This window comes from Camelus ferus, chromosome 14 (assembly GCF_009834535.1).
Source record: "Camelus ferus isolate YT-003-E chromosome 14, BCGSAC_Cfer_1.0, whole genome shotgun sequence".
In the NCBI taxonomy this organism is placed as follows: Eukaryota; Metazoa; Chordata; class Mammalia; order Artiodactyla; family Camelidae; genus Camelus; species Camelus ferus.
The window spans coordinates 50,214,898-50,237,690 of NC_045709.1; the positions used below are offsets into that span (position 1 = coordinate 50,214,898).

Consider the following 22,793-nt stretch of genomic DNA (forward strand, 5'->3'; position numbering starts at 1 on the left):
GACGCCGTCCCGAGCGTGAGAGGGCGAGCGACGGGTTCTTGCGCGGCCGGGTTCTTTCCCCCCAACCCCGCGCCCTGCGCGCTTGCGGCTTCTGGACTTGGCCGACCCGGAAGGCACTCCTGTCCAGCTCCTCCGAGCACTGCACCCAGACCGTAGGCCACCTTTTCCTCTGACTCATAATGCCGAGTTTTTCCGGTCTCGCGTCTCAGTTTAAAGAAGCCACTTATTTGAAATTTCTGCTGACATTCACGCCCCTGCCTTCGCCCCAGTCACCGCCAAAACCAAACAGAAAATCCAGCTTTGGGTTCCTTTGGATTCTCTAGTACTGAACTCTTACCTCGCTCCTCCCTCAGGGCCCAGACTAGGTGACAACATTTGAGTGAAGGAGAATATTGGGGGGAGGTGAGTGCAATGAAGAAAACAATAACGGGGGAGTGACTTTCTCACCCGCGTGAGCCAGTGATGACAGTGGCCACAGGCTAACATCATACAGGTCAGGCTACCACTCTTGAGCGCAGTTAATTACGCCCACGCACTTACCCCTAGTTGTTGTTCCTTGTTGGAATCTACCACTTTCGTTGGAAAGAAGATTCTACATTATTACTCTGCCTTCTTTGACCCTTCAGCCACCTCAAGGGAACAGTAGGATCAACTGCCCAGCTTCTGATGAGACACTCATAGCCTGCCATGGTCTTACACACCGGGGTTGACATTTGTCTTTAAACAGTACATCAAAGGCGTGGTCACTTGCAGTCACTTGTTTTACAAGAGAGCAGCCTGCTAAACTCCTAGACCAGGGCTTTCCAAAGACTTCGGTTCACCAACCACACGAGGGAACCATCATAATATTTGTAAGTATATTGGAATGAGCATATTGGGTGGTTGTGATGGCCAGAGGTAACCACCATGACCCGTGGGGTGGGGGTCGTCACTGGCTTCCTTAGGCCTGCCAGGCATTCTGAGGGTTGGTGAGGATTGTTCCCCCTACACACGCACGCACGCACGCACTCACTCACTCACTCACTCACTCAGAGTGGACACACACACACACACACACACTCTCAGAGTGGCCGGCACTTGAGCATGGTTTCAAACTAAAAAGAAGCAGCTCTCAGAAGTAACATTATAGCTTTTGCAAATAAGGAGACTAGACACTAGAGGGCCACAGTGGAACTTTCCGTCCTGCTCAGGGTTTCCCAGAGCTATAACAACAAGCCCTGTCGAGCTTGGTCAGTGGTGGAGATCTCCCCTCCATGGGAAGGAAGCTCTAATGGTGAGAAAGTGTTTCCTCGAATTAGACCTAACTCAGCCTCACGGTAGCTCCCGTCTGCTCTGCTCTGGTTCTGCCTTCTGTTCCTCTTGCTATGACCCCAGTACTCCAGGCTAAGGATGTTTCTAGACTGTTGTTGCCGGATCCCTCCTCCTGCTGGTTATTCCTCTCTAGTCTGAGGTTTTTAAACCTTGAAGACCCAACAATAGACTGACTTTTAATCCGGTTGGTTTCCCTTGGCTCCTTTTCCGACTATCCTAAGACCACTATAGTGGAACTTCAGTCCAGTAAAATCAGGTTTGTGAACTGTTGCGTTGTGGGAGATTGCACACAGAGGAACTGTGTGGCATCTCCCCAAAGGAAAAGACAGAGTTATAGGAGACTGAGGTCGAGTGGAATTTAGGTGAAATTTAAGTGAGCAGCATTTTGGTAGGCTCAAAGCGACGTTGCCTATCAACACACAGAGTCAATGTGCAGTCTAGACAACAAAGTGGACCCAGGGTTCCATTTCCTTGGAAACTAGTTAAAACAGAGGTGGAGTTTTGTGTCTAGAAACCCCTTATTGGGAGCTCTGCCCCTGGGTTGTAAAGGTTGTAAATTGAGGCTGCTTATCTGTGTCAAGGGACTGAGATTCTCCAGGCAAAGTTGGACTATTTCATTCTTACTGATGTAATTTCAAACAGCAAAGACTCTCTAAATCTTTAATTTTACAGAACAAATTTTCTCAGTGAGTCATAAAGCAGGAGGTGGTTATCACACTTTACAGTTCTACTGTGTTTGGGGAGAAATATTGTTTTATGTTAATTCTGCAACTTTTTTAGCCTTTTATTCCAGGCTCATGAATAGCAGGGCAGATTTTTACAGTCCAAGCTAATTCTTACTTTCTCACTTACGATGAAATAAAAATTTATATTTTAAGGCAGGACAAGAAAAAGTTAAACATAAAAATTTTCTCTGCCCATTTGGTGTGCACTGTGCACCTGCCTTGTGGGTTAACCAGACCTCCTTAATGGCAGACACACCTGTTCAACCATAAAGACCAATTTTAATTCTTCTAGTATCAGCCATGTTAACTCATTAGAAGACATTCCTTTCTCAATCCTGTAAGGGGTCACGATGAACCACCACTCACTTTGTATGTGCAGACGTCTTTGGTGAACTTTATGTACAATGCCAATGGATCATTTCCCTTAAGGGTAGGGATTGGTGAGAAACATACTGGTCAGCCGACCTGGGGAGGTAAAGGGTTGCACCTAATGGAAGTTCTTAGCTTAAATACTTACTTATGACCTTATTAACATTACTAGCTATAGTACATGTATTCTCCCTATTTTACAAGATTATTGTTTCTTGCATTACCAAATGTGTGACTGAGACTCAGATAAAATTAATGATGATTATGTGATTTGAAATGATTGGTAAAATATGCAATTCTATAAGATCAACAATTGTAATCCTGTAACTCTAGATCTGGGAAGAAGCAACAAGATGCCACGTCCTGGACCATAACAGAGTAGTAAGACAGGTGGTCCAGAGTCTTTTGATTACCGTTAGCAGGCCTAGTCCACTAATAGCACATTGAGTGACCTATCAGCAAAATCCTCGCCTGACCTGGGCATCAGCATTCCTCAGCACTTTGGGATAAACTGGTCGTGGAATGCCTCCCAAACCTTGGTTGAAATTAAGAATGAAAAGGAAGGGACTGTAAAATAAAGAATGTGGCCTACCATCCAGCTCTGCAGGAATCAGGTCATTACCCACTGCAGTCACTAACCAGTCACAGTCCACCCTGAAAGGAGTTCAGGGTGAAGATGAGGATCAGGCACTTTATGCTCTGGGAAAACTGACAGAACTGGCCCTGAGAGAGAGAGAGAGAGTTTTCAGGAGAAAAATTTTTATAAACCTGGATTCTTACATCTGCCCATACTTAGAAAAAAGCACTAAAACCATTATCTATGATATCTGTTCCTCATGACTAGCAGCAACCTTCTACCAAGGTGCGAACTTGACTGCACAGACCTGCTTCGCCAGAATCAGATACCTACCTCCCCTCTTAACCTCCTCAGGACAGTTCTCAGAGCTCTCTGAGAGACTGCCTCCTGGGCTATAATCCAGTTTGGCTCCAATAGATTGTCAATTTCTTTCTCAGATTGACTGTTGATTAGTTTTTCCGTTGACACATAATCCAATGTCAATATTCAAAACCCAGTGTTAATATTATTTTAGATACTAAAAAACCATTAGTCTGAGAAGAGGTTTAACCAGGCTGCCAAAGAGGTCCATGGAACACAAAGAAAGGTTAAGAACCCCTGCCCTGGACACAGTAATTTTCTGCACTAAGTTTAATGCCAGTGGTTAATGGTATCTTGATGTTAATCAAAGCATTAACAGTCCCCCCCTACCCAAAGCTAGTGAAACTTGGGTACACATATCTGTTTTACAGGTGATTAACTGGCTTAAACAAATACAATCAACCACATATAGGTCCTACTTTCAGATTTTTATTGGCAGTTTCACTTACCTCCAGCATAGTTTATTTTAGGTTAAAGATAATTTAACGGTATAATTTATTGTGAACTTAATGAAGTTAAAAATTATATTCAGTTGAAGAAATTAGAGGGATTATCTACTTATTATGTGGCACTTTAAAACAAACTATGGAGCTACAGTTAACACCCCACCTTAATCCTAAATCAAGCAATTTTGAATTTACATTCTTTTACTTGTTATGTTAAATCTTTTAAACAATTCTCTACAATCTTGTAGTTATTTATTGAATATATTTTCTACTTCTGTCTTGGACATTTTGTTAATTTTCTCAAGAATATTAAGCCAGCTTCAGAACAAAAACTTTTTTTTAAAATTATTTCAAGCAAAAGGAAGCAGTGCCTACCATTCAGTGAGCAGAAATACACTATTATTAAGGTTTTAACACAGCTGACATTGACTATATTTAATCCTCCCACCAGCCCTATGAAAAAGGTGCCACTTCCACTTTCAGACTGAGGAAATGTAGACGCAGAGATACTGAGTAACTTTCCCAGCATCACACAAGGTAGAACCCCAGGAGGTAGACCCAGAACCTGCTCCCACCACGAGGTTACCCTGCTTCTCAAGTTGAATAATACTCTCCCCCTCCTCCTTCCCCTGTTCCTCCTTAGCCTCAATGATGTGGGTAGATACATCTGTGTTTTCACAGGCATCTGATCTTTCCTCCGCCTGATGTTGATACCATGTACACTTCCTCTTTCTAAATTTGTGTGTCACTGACAGTCTTAGGCAATATCAATGTCCTACTGGATCAAGGTTAGAATCAGCCTCATAGGTCTGTACTCTTTCATCCATGGCTTATGACCAGCATCCTGCTGCCAGGCTAAGAAATGTAGGTTTCTTCTTGAAAGTGGATGCAGTGCCTTATTTAGCACCTGGGACATAACAAGAGCTTAGTAAAGTTTTGTTGGAGGGAGATAGGGCTAATAACTTTAAGATCTAATAGGAGAAGTAGAGATGTAATTGATGGAGATTGCAGATTTCGTCCTTTAATATGAGGCTAAATTTCTTCCACATATTGGGTCAATATATGAAGTTGTATAAATGAAACTCAGGGAGCATCCTAGCTAAACAAAGTAAACACATTACTTGCTATTTCTTTCTTGCGATAATAGAAGAAAACTAGGTTACATATATGGATATTGGACTTTCTAAAAACTTGCTACATTTGTGAAATGCAAAATATCACGAGGAGCGTTACATCCTAGCCAAGACTGCCTCCTTTCATTGCTCTTCATTACAGCCTATGCTCTATCTGGACATCACCCTTCCCATTTTAAGTGTCCTAAAAAATTATCTGTCCTTCTGCTCTAATGCAGATGAAATGGTGCAATGAGACTTCTCATTCAGTTTTCTCTGTTAAAACACCACTTCGACTTCCAGCTTTGGAGCTGAGCAGTTCAAAAAAATAAATCTATTGTACACAATGAAAAAAAATTGTTAATTGAAGTATAGTTGATTTACAATATTGTGTTAGTTTTAGGTATACAGCAAAGTGATTCAGTTATACATATTTTTTTTCACATTATTTTCCATTAGGTTATTACAAGATATTGAATATAGTTCCCTGTGCTATCAGTAAATCCTTGTTGCTTATCTATTTTATAAATAGTAGTTTGTATTTGTTAATTCCGTACTCCTAGTTTACCCCTCTCCCCATCCCTTCCTCCTTCGGTAACCATAAATTTGTTTGCCATACCTGTGAGTCTCTGTTTTGTATGTGGATTTACTTGAATTATTGAAAATTTTTAATTAAAAAGTTGCTGTATATAAATATTTTTGTTCTCTCTCTCTCTCTCTTTTTTTGAGTAAAGGTAGATTTATTTAGAGAGATACATTGAAAGGCAAGAGAAAGGCCACGAGGTGTGGGAGTTGAGTGCTCAGATTAGAGTACAAGTAGGTACACACTCCATAGACAGAGTGCGGGCAGTCTCCTGAAGTGGGAGAGAGAGGGAGGACGATGGTGGTGAAGCACTGTGTTGCCAGTTTTTATGGGCTTTGTTGGTTCATATGCTAATAAGTGGAAGGACCAGTCTAACTAGCCTGGGGACAGAGCTGGGATTCCCAGGAGGTTGGCCATTTCCCACTGTTTGACCTTTTGTGGCTAGCCTTGGGACTGTCATAGTGCCTGTGGGCATGTTATTCACCATGTTAATATATTACAATGGGCGTATAATGAAGCTCAAGTTCTGCTAGAAGTCAAATCTCCCACCAACTTGAGCCTCAAGGCCTACTAGGGGTTGAATCTTCCACCAATTTGATGTTAATTGCTGTATCATTCCTTGAATGGCTGTGCCCTGCCCGCTTCCTTTCTCATTCCCCCCTCAGAGATTTTTACTCCCATAATTATGGGGTTGCAGAGGGGCGGAGGTCCCTCTTCTGAACTAATTCCAGGCTGATTAGGGGTGCTGACTCTGCTTATCAGGGAGAAAAAAATCTCTGAATGTCTAATATAGGGGCCTCAGGGGCAGGACAGCCTTTTGTTTCTGCATCCAGAGGGCTGAGGGTGTGGGCTGGAATCCTGCATAGCCAGCATCTGATGTGGGGCTGCTGTAACCCACTGTTTTAATTGACTCCTGATGAATTTTCTTAAAGAATGAAGCACCTTTGTAACAACAGTCTGACAGTCCAGTCAGGTTGCCAATTACTGCTACGTGGTCTTAGTTTGGATGTCCGAGTGGTCTCCTTGGTGGATCTTCTCAAGTCCAAAGAGACAGAGTGATAGAGGACAGAATGAGGAAAGACCGAGGGGAGCAAAGTCTTGGGCTCGGTGGGCTCCTTCACGGCTAGAGAGCTGGTCCCTGCCAGATCCTGCAGGCAGCGTCAGCCACCACTTAAGGGGCCACTTGAATCTCTATATTCCCTTTTGAAGTAAGTTGCACGGAAGTTACTTTAGCCCAGCTAAGGATAGAATCCATGTTTTGTTTTGTTTCTCCTCTTTCATTTAAAGATAGTTTTGAAATGAAAGTTGCTAGTTAATAAAACCTGGGTTATGGCTCCCTGGCACACATTTTCTTCCAAACACAAAGGACATAACAGCTGCAGCCTCCTCGGTCCTGGATGCGCGGTTTCGCTAGGCGCGCTGTGCTTCCCGCTGGACTAGCGACCCCGGGCCAACACCCCATCTATCTGGCTGTGTGGAGCCCAGTCCGCAGGCAGCCGGCCAACTGCGGATCCCGCAGCAGGGCCCAGCTGCACCGCCCTCCTCTTGGCGGTTGCGGCGTTTCTATGGCAGCCAAAAGCTTCAAATGGGCTGCGCGGATGCACCTGAGGCACTGGAGCAAAGTTAGGATTGCCTACTGGGCCGCGGGAGGGCGTGCTTTCCTTCTGCAGCCTGCGGGGTTGTGGGGCAGACACTTCGGATGGCGGACTTGGGGTGTTAATCCAGCGGTGGGGTTGGATGCGTGGAAATAGGACAAGTGAGAGCTTCCAAGTCTGCTTTGGGTTCTTGGTATTAAAGCTCCTGGGATTTTATCTGGAAGCCCTGCGATTGTGAGTTTTATCTCTCATTTGCTTTAGATCAGCAATTGCCAACCCTGACAAATGGTGACATCACCTGGGGAGGTTTTAAGACATACCCATGCCCAGAGTCCCAGGTAAACGGTCTGTTTGGGCCTCAAACTCCCCTGGGGATTGTAATATGTAGTCAGGGTTGAGAATCACTGCTTTGGAAAGATTTTAAGGGCTTATTTAATCAATTCCCCCGTGTTTTGGAGCCTTATACCGTCCTATCTATAAAATTGGGTATTTTCTTACATTTCTTTAAAAAGCATATATATATATGCTTTTAATATGCACTTTAAATACACACACACACACACACACACACACACACACACACACACACAGGAAACCAACGTCTTTCTGTTCTTTTTTTCTGGAAGCTAATTTATAGCTCAATTTTCTTTTTTCCTCTAGAAGTCTCCCACGGTTTCTCCCTTGCGATTGAGCTGTTAATATTTGCAGTTTGTGCTGGCTCTGAAGGCATACAGAATTACTTAGTGGTTTTCTGGCTTTCTTTTCTGATTTAGGCTCTGAGATCGATTTGTTTGATTGTTTTCATAGAGGCAATGACATCATTTGCTTTTGTTTCTATTTTTGAAGGTGAAGATACTTGCTCCTAATGCTGAGCAGATGCACATCGTTAATCACTTGAAAGAGAGCCCAACAGAAGGGAAGAGAACTGTGGGGGAGGAAAGTGCCAGGAGAGCCCTTGGGGACGCACACGTCGTGGCAGATCTAAACTTCAGCGTGCTTGACGCTGTCAGTAACCTGGTGAGTTAGCTGAAAGCTGTGAGGCCAACTGTTCATTTTAATTAATGCTCACTGACTTCCAAACCCTCTTCCCTGAAAGGCTCAGCTACCATTTAGAAGCCCTATTCCAGTCTCTAGGTTTGTGGCACATGAGAAACACTTGAAGAGTTTTTTAAACCCCCCCAGTGCCTGGGTCACACCTGAGACCAGTTACATCAGACTCTGGGGGTGGAAACAGTGGGGGTGATTCTTCTATGTGGCCAAGTCTGAGAACCAGTGCTCTACAAAGAATGACCTGTGGTTCCTAGACTTGACTGCACCTGGAATCACCTGGTAAGCTTCAAAAACCATCAGTGCCTGTGTCCCTGGATTTTGGAATTAAGATGCTCAGATGATTCTCATATGTAGACTAGCTTGGGAACCACCAATCTAGATCAACGTACCTTTAACTTTAAAGAGTATATGAGTCACCTGGAGATCTTACAGTGCAGATTCTGATTCAGCTCCTAGGTGACAGGTGGTGCGTGGAATGCAGCCCACACTTCGAGGCCTCTAGGCTCTGGGAATCATGGTAGAGGACTGCCTCTACTGTGCAGAGATCACTTATAGATAGGTGGCTCCATCCTTTAAAATAAAAGATTGATTTGCAAGCATACTTGTCTTAGATATCTCTGATTTCTTTCCATTTAGTCCCTTTCATAAGGGACTGTATAGTATATATTTCTTTTTCAAACAAAACAACTAAAATCAGTTTTAAGATTGTTTTAAACATTCACCATAATCTTGACATTTGGGGAAGCAATTTGGAGATGTCCCACAGTGAGAGCTGGGCGTCATTGTTTTAGAGCAGGGGTCTATTGCTTGCGGATACTTGTACATACCTATCCAAATAGGTTGCTTACTGCCCTTTAACATAAACTGTATTCCAGATCACTATTGCTGTAACAAACACCACCAAAATTTAGTGGCTTAAACAGTCTTTACTATTTCTGTAGGTTGACTAGGCTCAGCTGGCTTTGCTTAACATCTCTCACGCAGTAGCAGTCAGATAGTGGCTGGGGCTGCAAACATCTGAAACACCACAATGGTATCTTCACTCCTGTGTCTGGTGCCTGGGCCGAGACTGGCTGGAAGAGCTGAGGGCTGGCTGCGTGGCCATGTGGCCATTCTGTGTGGCAATCTTGGGCTTCCTTATAACCCATGGACCTCAGATGGCTGAGTTGCTCACGTGAGGGCTGCCGTCAGCTAGAACAAACATTCCAAGAGACCCAGGCTTTCCTCTTACAATCTGGCCACGGAAGTTCCTCAGCATCATTTCTACTACATTCTGTCGATCAAGAGTGAGACCAGCTTCAAGGAGAGGAGACCATAAAAGGGCACGAATATTGGGAGGCATGGATACTGGGGCACCATCTTTGGAGACTTCCTATACATTATGTATATACCAAGCTTATTATGTATAAACAGATTTAAATATCTATTTACAAAACCCTGGAGGGAGGGGAGACAGTGAGGGAAATTAATTGTATTTGAGCTGCTGTTTTGAGAATTTACTCTTCTCTTCCACTGCAAATAGATTTACTCTAAAACAGCTTTGTAAAGATTATTGCCTTTCACAGACCCACAGATGTAGAGAACAAACTAGTGGTTACCAGGGAGGAGAGGGGAGGGGCTATATAGTGATGAGGGAGCGGCAGGTACGAACTATGGGTATAAGACAGGCTCAAGGATATATTGTACAACCAGGGGAATATAGCCAATATTTGGAAATAATTGTAAATGGAAAGTAACCTTTAAAAATTGTATAAAAATAAAATTTTTTAAAAAACTACAAAAAAAGAAGAAAAGTGATTATTGCCCTTTGGCTCTGATGCTAAAATTAGTGTTTTCACATCTAAGACAGTATGACTTGTAAAATCAACAAAAAAATTATTACTATTTAAAAAACAACTTTTATTCTGGCATATAAAGAGATGGTTTTGTTTTTAAAAGAAATGAAGTTATCTCAAATGCTTTAAAAAAATATGCAGTTCTACTTTGTACCAAACTTGAAATATTTAGCAAAAATTAGCATCATGATGGGTATCCCAGCTTGTGTCTTCAGAATTTCATACCGTTGATACAAAATGTTTGTTTTTATTATTATTAGGTTAATGTAAACCCTGTATCAGTCTATAAAGTCCACTTGCTACAAGGGCTGCATTGAAGCTGTGTAAATGCCCTAATGATTGGGTCTGTGTTCTAGTATTTGGCACTGATTTTTTTTTTTACAAAAACATCTCTGAGCCACTTTGACAAATATAGGTTGCTGTCCTGACTTTAAAACTAAGTTAGTGAATTAGTCAAAGTCATTATCAACTCCAAAAGACTTTAAAGAAATGCTATTTTTACGTTTGATTCGCGTATGTTATTGCTCTTATATGCCTTAATTCTTTGCTTAAGAATTGTTCACAGGTTCTTTTTGTCAGCTGCCTCAGATAATCCCGGGTCCCCTGTCTTTGCTCTTTGCAGATGGTTTTGGGGTGGCCCAGAACTGCGCACTTAACAGTTCTGTAAAGGACACTTCAAGCTTTCCACGGTGCTAGGAAACCCAACAGCTGGCCCGGCATTTCCCTATGCTGACAGCTGACACCTCCCTGACTGTGGAGTCACACTGGGTCAGGATAATATTGTGGATGGAGGGGAAGAGGATGAAAAGCTTCCTGCCGGGTAAGCAGGTTCTACAGCACTTTCCTATTTTCCTTCCTCCAGGTGAATATAAATGTGACTGCTTTTCTGAAAGCTTAACAGATTATCGTGCATTATGGGGCTGGGCTGCTTGGTGGCTGGCATTAAGGTGGAGGTGGGCATGGTAAGGGACTGTGGTTTAAAGTGATAAGACCAGGTGGCATTGAATCGTAGAGATGTATTCTTAGAAAATACTCTGGCTTAGTCTGTAAGAAAAAAATTTCAGTATAGCCGTTCTCTCTCATGATACCATTCGGCTGTGTGGGTTAAACTGTGCTTGCTTTCATTATGTCTTATTAATCCTAGTACATGCAGTCTTCATTTGTCCTACTAACTCGATGTTTCAATGAAGCCTCACGTTGGAACAGATTTCTTGTGTGCACAGTGCCTGTGAGCTTTTGTTCAGAATATTGCAAGCTGATAATTTTGGCTTTCTCACAGTCACGCTGTCAGGTGCCTAAGAAACGTTTCTCTCACTCGGTTAGCTCTCCTCTTCTGATAGGTTTGTTGATGCAGGTGCAGCCACCGCTGCGCAGAAGCCCAGACGCAAACACAGCCTCGGGGATGTGAGGGAATCCTGCCCGGATACTACCAACGAAATGGTGCAGACGTGCGCCGTCACAGCACGGCCCCTCGCTTGACAATTGTGATGGAATAGGAAAAGTGGTGTCTTATAGTGCACTTGAAAGGCAACACTTTATAGTACATAGAATGAATTGTTCAAGTAAAAATATTTTAGCTCCATCCAGCCCAATTACAAATTCTGTCACTTGATGATAGGTACTCTCGATCTTGACTCAAAGATGAAATACTCACCATTGAATTATTCAGATATCCATGGTTTCTAGACAAACACGTTGTTGTTTTTATTTTTCATTTATTTATTTTTTTATTTTTCATTTTCTAAAGTCAGAAGCTATACTCTCATGCCATGTTTCAAACAGATGGGCATCGGGCTATTCCAAAGGCTTTTTCCTGAACCTCCAGCTTCACTTCTAAATGGGCACCAACTGTAAGTGGGGTGGGTTGACTTGTTTTTAGCAATAATTCCAACAAAAAGCAGGGAAATTTTTAAAAGTGAGACGATGAGGATATCTGAGTGTTGATACCTGCATTAACAGCTGAACTAGTGACTAAGTCTAAATTTTCAAAATTTCTGTGAAGGTATTTATTCTTTTCTGTGCGGTTCAGATAAAGCCATGACACTCTAAGCATCACACATTCTTTTGATGTGCTCTGCAGCTGTCAACTGCTGGGTGCCCAGGGTTTTATCAGAAGCCAGAGCAGCGGCTTCTGAAACACTCTCCTGCTTTGAATGTCTTTTGAATGATCGCTTTCTGTGAACTATCACTATGCTATTTTTTTTAAAATGTAGGGTAAGAGAGAAGAGCAACAGTGGAGAAATTTCACTAATGAGTAATTACTGCAGTGCTGCAGAGAGGTTTCACACTGTTGGGTAGAGTGCCACCACGTGTGCATGCACACACGCCTGTGCCTGCACACATGTGTGCACCTCTGCTGGGGGAAGGCGGTGCATTTTGTTGTGACTTTGCTCCTATGCTCAGTTTCCTGTAGCTGTGCTTTGTGGAGGGAAATCCTGCCAGAATTGACAAGGAAGCTGCATTTCTGCAGTTCCACAGGCCCTTTCTTGTCACAGATCATATTCTTCCAGGAAGAACTGGAAGCTATTGATTCCACTTAGGAGGGTTTGCATGCACTGGGCTCCCTGGTCCCTGAGCCCAGCTCAGCCTCCAGAAGCTCACATCCCCACCAGGGAGGAATGAAGGAAGCACAGCTGGCCCAGAAGAGGTGCGGATCACTTCCTTTGTCCTCTTTACTTCTTTGGCTTGTCTCTCACTCACTCTAGATTGTAAGCTCCTGGTTGTAAGAGTTCTTGCCTGTTTTGTTCACTGCTGTACCACCTGCACCAAGAACATCTTCTGGCACCTATTAAGCCTTCAGTACACATTTGTTGAATTGAATTGACTCCTCCCATTTACTCTTCATCCCCAAAGAGGTTCCCCTGCATAAACTGTCATGGACCTTATGGTGGCCCCAGTTTTCATAGGGGACTTACCTATCTGTGATATCTTTTTTAGACAGGAACTCCAAGTAAAGTTGTTACAAAATATACTATATAAAAATTCCTTTTAAACTCACATATTCTCTGAGTTCTTTTGGTGCACACCTGAAAGTGTACATGGTCTTGAGATCCCCCAAACATAGACTAGCACTAGGGCCCCTCAGAGCTGGCAAAGGTGTGTCTGATGACTCAGGCATTTTGGCTCAAGGCTGTGGATGTGTGCTCAGGTTGCAGAAATACAGAGGGGGCTGGAATTAACCTCTCCCTGTGGGTAGAGCCTTTGTCCCCGTCTCCCAGTGGGTTTTCTCCCTGGTGGTCTGGCCTGATCCGTGTGGAGGCCTCATTTGCCTGCACACTGGGCCTGTCACCTTAACAGTGGGCTGAGCTGCGTCTTTGTTGCTGTCCCCGAGGAAAGGGAAGGGGCAAAGCAAGCATTTGCCGCAGTGCCTAGACATCAGACCAGAGGTGCCGGAGCCCCGTCTTGGGCTTTCTCAGGGTCAGGTGGCTCTCAGGCAGTCCTACTTGCCCAGCCTCATGGAAGGAAGAGGCAGGGGGCTCAGCTTCCACTCTCCCATTCCATCCAGAGGCCCCCCTAGCTCTGTGGCTCACAAGTGCCCTAGCTTTCGACCCTCAGAGGAAGAAATCATCTAGGAAAGAATGTGGGAAGCCAATCTCTTCCTCCCGCTCCTTCTCTATTTTTTGTATGTGGTAAGTTGTGGGTGGATGATGCTCAGGGCTGTCAGCAAAGAGAGCCCTTCAGCTCTCTCTGCAGACCCATATTCCCCCATATTTTCTCCTGCCTTCAGTTAACCCAGTGGGCACGATAGCCAGTGTCAAGGTCACCTGTTGTCCTCCTCAGGAGAGAATGTCTTTACCAACCACTGCTGTTGGTCCAAAGCAACCTTCAGGGGCGTTAACAAACTAAGTCATACTAAATTTTTTCAGAGTTTAGTTGAGCAAAAATCGATTTGAATCACGTAGCACCCCATCTAGCAGGTAGAAAGGGTCTCCAAGGAGCTGTACAAAATGAAAGACTTTTATAGGCAGAAGGGAGCCAGACCAAGGAAATTACATTAGGCGAAAAAGTGGATTGGTTCTTGCAAGGTTACTTGTCTTTAGGGGGTGGCAGGGGTCTGTTAGGCAGATTACCTAACTAGTGCTGATCAGAGATTCCTGATGGATTCGTTTAAGATTCCACTTCTGGAAGAGCCAAAACTCTAATTCAGTAAAGTCTCGATTTGGTGGGTATGAGCTTAGCATAAGCAAGTCCATTTTAAGTCTATTGTCTTATTTTTAACAGGGGATATCTGAGGATATTATTAAAGGCCCTCAGATCTTGCCCATAGAAACTTCTGAAATGTATCAAGGCAGGATAATTAAATTTAATCTCAAGGTCACAATAGAAACCACCTCTTCTGTCTCCTCTTTTATCGACCTTAAACTTCATCAGTGTTAACATGATGTGTCCTATGGAACAGCATAATCTAGGTAATACAGAGCCAGCAACAGAAAATTCTGCACATTTCTAGGTACTGCTTTTGCCATAGTCTACAAATTTTGATGTGTGGTATTTTTATTATTGGTTAGTTCTAAATGTTTTATAATTTTCACTATAATTTCTTCTGGGACCCAAGAGTTATTTAGAGGAATGTTTATTTCTAAACACTTCAGGCTTTTCTAATTATCTTTTTTTGTATTGACTTTTAACTTGATTGAATTGTGATTAGACAAAATGATCTGGATAATCCAGTGCATTGAAAAGTTGAGACTTGCTTTATGCCTAAGTATAGGATCCATTTTTGTAAATGTTCTGTAAGGTTTTTAGAAGATTGTAATTTCTCTTTTTGAGTTTTCTATATGTCCATCAAATAAGATTTGTTGATTGTATTTAATCTTATATAATCTATTTGGTTTTGGTTTTCTTGAAATATAAATTACTAAGGGGGAAATGTTAAAATTCTCTCAGTATGGTGTTGAATTTATCTGTTTCTCCTTGCAGCCTAATAGTATTTAGATGCATATAGGTTTAGAATTAGTTTAGTTACCTAGCGATTTGAATTTAAAATCTTCTTTTCAAGTAATGCTTTTTTGCTTAAATTCTTTTATTTCTAATATTGACATTTATTTATTCTAGCTTTCTTTTGTTAATATTCCATCCACATTCCCCCACCTTTTTTTACTTTAAACTTTTCTGCACCCTTACGTGTCTTGAATAAAGTATATAACTGAAGTTTTTAAATGACTTCTGATAACACCAAAAGTAGGAACAAAAATTTGTTTTTTAAATGGTAAAAAATGGACTTGGTCAAAATTTAAAACTTCTGCTCTCCAAAGAGATCATTAAAAACATAAAAAGACAAGCCACAGACTGAGAGATAATATTTGTAAAGAATATATCTGTTAAAGAACTTATGGCCAGAATGTAAAATGAACTCTTACAACTCAATGAGAAGACAATCTAATTAAAATAATAGGCAGAAATGGGCAAGAATTAGTCATTAGGGAAATGCAAATGAAAACTCTAATGAGATATCATTATACACTCACTCAACTGGCTGAAATTAAAAAGACTGAGAATTCTAAGAGTTGGTGAGGATAATGAGAAATGGGAATCACCTCACATTGCTGGTAGAAATGTAACATGATAGAGCTACTTTGGAAAACAGTTTTTAATAAAGTTAAACATGTATTTATTAAAATGTCCCAGCATTCCTACTCCTAGGAATCTACCCAGGAGAAATGGAAAGACATGTCCACAGAAAGATGTGTTTGTGAACGTTCACAGAAGCATTATTCACAATAGCTCCAAACTGGAAGCAGTCCAGCTGCTCTTTAGCTAATGAATGGGTGAACAAAATGTGGTATATCCATTTCATGGAATGCGACTCAGCAATGAAAGGGAATAAAGTACTGATACATACGTGGAAACATCTTAAAACTATTATGCTAAATGAAAGAGCCCGACACAGAAGACTACACATTGCATGATTCTATTATATGAAGCATGTGGAAAAGACAAAACTATAAAGATAGAAAGCAGATCGCTGGCTGCTGAGGACTGGAGGTAGGAGTGGGGATTGATTGCAAGCAGGCCTGAGAAATGTTTGGCAGTGATAGACGTATTCCAAAACGGGATGGTGGTGATATTTGCATAACTCTGTAAATTTACTAAAACTCATTAAACTGTACACTTAAAAATGGATGAATTGATGATATGTAAAGTAGACGTTAATAAAATAAACATTTAAAAATGTGTTCATAGTCTTTGTCTTTTTTAAATGGAGCATTTAGTCCATTTACTCTTTTTGTAATTATAGATCTAGTTGGATTTTTTCTGTCATTTTATATTGTGCTTTCTGTCTATACTGCCTTTCCTATATTTCTTTTCCCTCTCCTTTCTTGCCTGTCTTTGGATCATTTTTTCCCTAATTCTGCATCGTTCCCTCTGTTAACCTGATACGTTCTACTGCTGTTTTACAGTAGTCAGCCTGGAAATGTCAACATACATACTTACAAGTCAAAGTCTAGAGCTAGTAGCTTTGCCCTTTTCTTGAACAACACGAGGAATTTAGAACACATTAACTATGATAACTCTCTGCCTTTATATATATATATTATATATACACATAGGTAATGCTGATATTGCAATTTTTAACCCCAGAAGGCATTTTTATTATTTTACACAGTTTAATATTTATTTGATTACCCACATATATACTATATTTTGGCTGTCATTCTTTATTACATCTTAGACTCTACATCCATGATATTTGCCTCAAAAAATTTTTTTTAATGCAAGGTTATATATTATAGTGATTAAGAGCATGGCTTCTACAGCCAAACTGCTTTTTTAAAGACTCTTTTTTAATTTATGCTTTAAAGTAGAAAAACTGAGATAAGGGGATACCCAGAAACATGCCCAGGGTCACATCTAGTCAGTAGCAGAGACAGAACTTGAACCCACAAAGCCATTATTTTAAACCCTGGTAGCGTTCCCTCCACTGTGAACCCATGGTCTAAGAGATCTGTTGGTGGCACAACAGACCAGAACCCTTCTCCACTATCAGCAAGTATACGTAGAAGTTCAAATTCTTCGGGAGATTCATAAATAACTCATCTGTAAAGATTAAGCAAATCACAGGGGACTTGAATTTCAGCCTTATGAATGCTCATAAAATTAATTTCTCTGCGTTTCTTGTGTCTGTATTATCTTGCTATAAGTAACTGGAACTGTGTTGCAAAAGTTACAGGACAAGACTCCTTCCACATATATCTGATTCTGTGTCTGGACTCTCTTCAGCATGCTGCATTTATTCCTGAGCAGACCAAGAACAGACCCTTGCTCTGTAAAGCAAAGCATTGAATTTCCCCCAATGTAAAAAGTCATTTAGATGTTGGTAAGCCTCAGGAGAGATTGTATGATGGAATTATTAAATGCTAGATAGATTTTGAAGCCACTTCTGGTGGAGAGAGTTCTTTCAGAAGAGCAGTCAGCACAGAACAGTCTCCTACGACTTCTAGGTTTTCTACTAGCTCTATAAGCCTTTCTACTGTGTGGCAGGACAGCACCCTGGAGGCATTGGCTCTGAACTTTTCCCGTAGGTCCTTCTGGCTTAGAGGCTTCCTCCAGTGACCGTAGAAGGTATCACAGCGCTCTGTGAAGATGGCTCCATCCTTGAGGACAACACTTACCTCGCAGTACAGTGTGTTGAAGTTTGGGAGGTTGTCTCGAGGGTGCTCCAGCTCCACCTTACCCAGCAGCTCTCTCACCTGTGGCCTGTTGATCTGGCATTTGTGGAACGATGGGACAGCGATGGCACCATCAAGCAGCGTGGCACAGGCCACATACTGGAAGGAGTGGCGGGCTTCGTGCTCTGAGTCTGGGAAGGGCCTATTCACATACTGGACATCTGGAATTCTAAGCACAATTCTCTCAATGCAGTCAATGGGAAGCAGGGCTCTGTCTGTCACAAGGTGTCTTCTCACAGATGCAGCTGCGTTTGCCACCCAGTGGGTGGCCAGATGCGCAGGGAAAACCTTGAAGGCCACATCCTGCTGGTCCAGCAACCAAGTATGTGAATCTAGGTCTGGAAGGACTTTTGGGGAATAGTTGGCATAGAAGGCCCCAAACCCTGTCTCCATGTCCAAGACCTGCTTGTTTCCCTGGAGACCCAGCATTGCCAGGAAAACAGCTTCTATCCCATGCCTAGCAGCATTGCCAATATGAAGGGGCTTGGTCTGAGTGGCGGCATTTGCCATGGGTGCCCCAGCATGAGAAACAGCAATAGCCAGGGCCTCTTGGCACTCCGTCACGCTGAGCCCCAAAAACTTAGATGCAGCAGCAGCACTCCCCAGAGTTCCCACCACTGAGGGGGGATGGAATCTGAAAAGCAAGAGCAAAGAGTTGGAGATTTACCAACCTCAGCCACCAGGGGGGCAGGATAGTGTAGTGGTCAGCAGCTTAGATAAAGCTGCCCTGCTGCCTGGGTTCAAATCTTGGCTCTTCTTATTAGCTGTGTGATCTTGGAACAGTTACTCAATTTCCCAGTACTTGTTTTCTCATATAAAATGATTATAATAATAGTATCTACCTCAGAGTTTTATGAGTTTTGCACACATTCACTTGTTCACTATAGTGCCTGACACACAGTAAATTATTTATAAATGGTATGGTTACAATTATTGCCAGAAAGACAAAAGTTGCTGATTTATTGCTGGAAGCATTTGTAAGTAACTGTAAAAATTGAGGGCCTCGTAGAAACTGTGAAAGTTCACTCAGTATTTCAATACTGGACCAAGAGGCAAAATAAATATTAGATTGAATCATATGATACAGCCGGCATTTGACCAACCAGTTTTGATCCAGAGGTTGAAAAGCTGGGTATAGGATATTCTGAATAGTCTTATTAGTCTGAAGGACCTGAGCAAATATCGAAGTAGAGTCTGCTTTGAGATGAGATGAGGGATATTCAGAATACCCACAGAGACCAGAATGACCTGGTGGGATGAGACGCCCCAGTTTAGTTCACGGTCCTGGTTGCTTGACTGGCTCTCTAAACCCAGGGGAGATTTTTCACTAGCCCTTCTGAAGTCATGTGTTTGTATATGGATATATGGTTTGATATGTGACTGGTGCCAGCAACTAACGTTAACGTCTTCAACTGAGCCAACCTCTATGTCAGAAAGCTCTACAGAGATAACGACTAACAGATGAAGGGGGATGTGGCCGCCTGGCGATGGGGCACATTTTCTCCCTACCTCTTTGGTATGTCATTGGCTTCCTTGGAGAAATGCATTAATCGGCCTTGCACTTCAATTCCAACATTGAAAGCCAGCAGCAGGTCAAGGCCAGAACACTTCGGACTTGGAGGCAGGGCTTCTGATAAAGCCATGAGGACAGGAAGGACAGGTCCAGAAGGGTGAGTGGCAGGGTACCACGTGTCATCAAAATCCATTGAGTGAATCTGTGTAAACAGACACACAAACAACAAGCAAAACCAAAGTGTATTTCCCTGAATGCAATGGCTTTTGGACCAGTAATTCAGTAATAACCTTGTTTGATGTGAGATTTTTAGATCTGATCCTCTGAAAATTAAACCTATGAACTGGCTGTGATTCTTAATCACATGGCTGGGCACTAGACATGCTGTCCTCTGGCCAGATCAGGCAGGACAGGACGTTGGGGAGCAGCTAGTGAGCCCCAAGGAGCTTGGGTCTGAGTTACCACAGCCCTTGAACAGATCTGTATCCCCCTTACAAAGCTGCAGAATTAGGTGGCTGCTCCTCCCTGCCTTCCCTCACTTACCCTTCAAACAAGTCACATTAAAAGTTTAACGTCATTTATTCCATATCAGACCATATTTTTGTACACTTTTATTATGACATAACTTCAAACTTATGAAGTTGCAAGAACTCTTGAACCCAGATTAACTATTAAACTATATTTTGAAATTGTTATTTTCTGCTATAAGGTTTTATTTCTCTTCATCCCAGCCATTTGCTTTTTCCTTATATGAAGTAGTAATAACTGGAAGTTCATTTAAAAACAGATTTTTATGTCTACTGGTTGTGGCTGGTGCCTTTCTCCCAGCTTTCTGGGCATTTACTCCCAGATGCACCATTAGGTTTGACTTTCAGCATTCTGAGCTACTGTCCCCATAAACCAAAAAAAATCTCAGAAATCCCAACATGTTTGTTTACAAATTACATCTTGTAGACTGCCCCTGGAGCACAGAAAATGCATAAAAATTGCCTGTCAGAAGTGCTGTTTTTTGGTTCAGAAAATATAGACACCATATAGTCATTGTTTCTTTCTCAATAAATATCTGTTGAGTGAATGAATGAATGAAAGGCTGGTTATTGGCTAGAAACTGGTACTGACCACAACAGAAGGAATTGAGTCTGGAGATTTAATTTAGAGTCAAGATACCTTAGGGGTGTTTTTATCTAAATACTTTCATCTTATTTTCTCTGCTTTGCAATTTGTTTGAAAAGCATCAATTCACTGTAAAAACATGAAAACTGAAATCACTACGTGGGAGAGAGGGCAGGCCACTTCACCTCTCTGAACTTCAGTGGTCTCATCAATGAAATATTGAAATTGGGCAATTCTGAGATATTTTCCATCCCTGAAATTATTATGACTGTAGAACAGTTGAAAAGACATAGAAACCTCCTTACAGCCACACCGTTAACGAAAGCAGCATATGCTGGTGGGAGCCCGAAGCCTGGCCGACCCCAAACAGTGCTGGATACACTGGAAGTGTAGACCTGGAACAAAAGAATAACGGTCAGGGATGCAGAGTGTGAACCCAACACACCAAGTCACCATGGCAAGAGTTGTTCTTCGCCTTTGGAGGTGTTACTTTAATACTCCTTATTTGAACCCTCTGTGCTAGACTGAAGCCCTAATCAGTGGATTTCTCTATTCCTTGAAGAATATATAACTTTCTCTATGGATAGGAGAGGGGATGCTCTTCCAGACCGTGATCCATAAGTGCTCCAGGGAATGAGTCTGAATTTACTCTTATTTACTCCTTGAGGGTGAGCACTAAAGAAAGTGGACTCATCCTCTATACCAAGCATATTCTTTGCAGAGATGGATGCTGCCTCTCCCACGTAAACGCCCACTCTCTGCTCAGACTGAGGGCTTCAGCCTTTCCTCCAGAGAGTCTCAAACTCTGCATGAACAAATGGTCTGGGGTAGGTACTATTGCGGCTAAGACCCTCAGGTAAAAACATGCTTTCCGTCATAATAGTAATCAACTTTGGGATATTACTAGTCTTAAGATAAAGACTGGTTTTAAGATAGTGACTTAGAAAAAGATATGAATAAATATTAAGACTCGGGTAATCAGGCATAAAAAAACATAAAACTATATAAAACAGTGCTATATACACCAAGCACTACCTCTAAAATTAAAAGTAAAGCACTAATACGTATATGTATAACTGAATCACTGTGCTGTACACAGAAATTAACACAATATTGTAAACCGACTGTACTTCAATATAAATTAACTAATTAATTTTAAAAAGTAGAGCAGCAGAACACAAACACATGTCTCTGGGTACACATGTGGGTAGGCATGTGCGTGCACTTGGTAGACATTGAGCTTCTTACTTTACTGTATTCATGGGCTTTGTGAAACACTTCTGTGTTGGTTCCCAGGAGCCCAACGCCCAGAGTATCCAGAATCATTCCTCTTGCTCCTCTGAATGACGTGATCGGTCAGGTGTCCCACTTTCAAGCCATGGATCACTTTGGCAAAGCTTGCTGTGACAGACTTTAAAGGGAAGGATGTTAGAACAGGGCTCCACTCCCTCTGTATTCACACACTTCCTTTCTACATGAGAACGTGAGGTGCTTTTATGTAAAAGGTTTACTCCCCTACAGGAAACCCAGTTGGTCAAATTCAGTTCAATTCCTAAAAAACTGATGTATACTGAACACAGGTGTGAGGCAGAAGGATGTGGAAACGCACAGTAGCCAGTTTCTGTTCTCAGTCCGGTCAAGGATGCACACCAGCAAGCCACAGAGTGTGGTGGGCTCTGCTCGGGGCGAGCACAAAGAGTCAGAGGGGGACGAAGGGAGGGCGTCTTGCCCATCAGGTGGGCGTGCCTGGGCGGTGGGCACATTCGGACAGCTAGGAGCTGTCATAAGATACATGCTAGGTGCTGAACTGAATGTTTTAAATGTAGTATCTGCTTAGTATCCACAGGTCTCTAGGTAGCTATCATGAGTCTCACTTTGTGGGTAGGGAGACCAAGACCAACACAGCTGAAACGGAGTTGAGTCTGGACACAAACCCCTGTAGGTCTAACTCCAAAATCAGTGCGTCTAGCTCCTAAGCCCCCATTTCCTGAGGTGCGGTCTGAGGATCACGTATGTTAGAAACCTGGGGTTCTTGCTGAAAATGAACATTTCTCTACCCCAGACCTCCAGGATTAAACCCTCTGCAGAACTAGAACGTTTGGAAACATAGCACTGGGTTCTTAGTTTCCATTAAGCCCTCGAGGTGAGTCTTCAGCGCTCTAGGATGTCATGGCCAATGTGTCACTCTCTACATGTGGTGTTGGAGCATCAGAAGTGTGACTAGTCCAGAGCGAGATGTGTCATCAGGGAGAAGAAACCCTGGGCTTTGAAGACTTAGTAGGAAAAAAAGGAATATGAAGTATCTTAATAATTTTAAAATATTATTACATGGCTGAATGATAACGTTTGGGGTATATTAGTTAAATAAAACTTATTGTTAAAATTCATTTCATCATATGGCTACTAAAACAATTAAAATTACACTTAAGAACCACTATGGGCTCTTTCTGTTGGTGAAGGCTTCCTGGAGTCATTGACTCCTGAGCTAGTTATGAAAACTTCTGGGAATCAGCCAGGTGAAGGTGCTGAGGATG

The 22,793-nt window shown here is 42.3% G+C and overlaps 1 protein-coding gene and 1 long non-coding RNA gene across 2 annotated transcripts; one reads left to right on the forward strand and one right to left on the reverse strand.

The window, feature by feature from the left end:
* The first annotated feature begins 18 nt into the window (after window positions 1-18).
* On the forward strand, window positions 19-16,158 carry LOC116668706. The gene is made up of 4 exons (XR_004325936.1): window positions 19-851; window positions 7,925-8,095; window positions 10,586-10,783; window positions 11,304-16,158. It is a non-coding gene; the product is annotated as an uncharacterized LOC116668706 (long non-coding RNA).
* Window positions 16,159-16,615: 457 nt separating this feature from the next.
* Window positions 16,616-22,022, reverse strand: ACOD1 (aconitate decarboxylase 1). Its single transcript, XM_032496012.1, is given in 6 exon segments — window positions 16,616-18,267; window positions 19,143-19,348; window positions 20,565-20,654; window positions 21,508-21,585; window positions 21,587-21,670; window positions 21,831-22,022. Coding segments are annotated over 6 exon segments (1,596 nt in total). The 3' UTR covers window positions 16,616-17,321.
* Window positions 22,023-22,793: the final 771 nt, after the last annotated feature.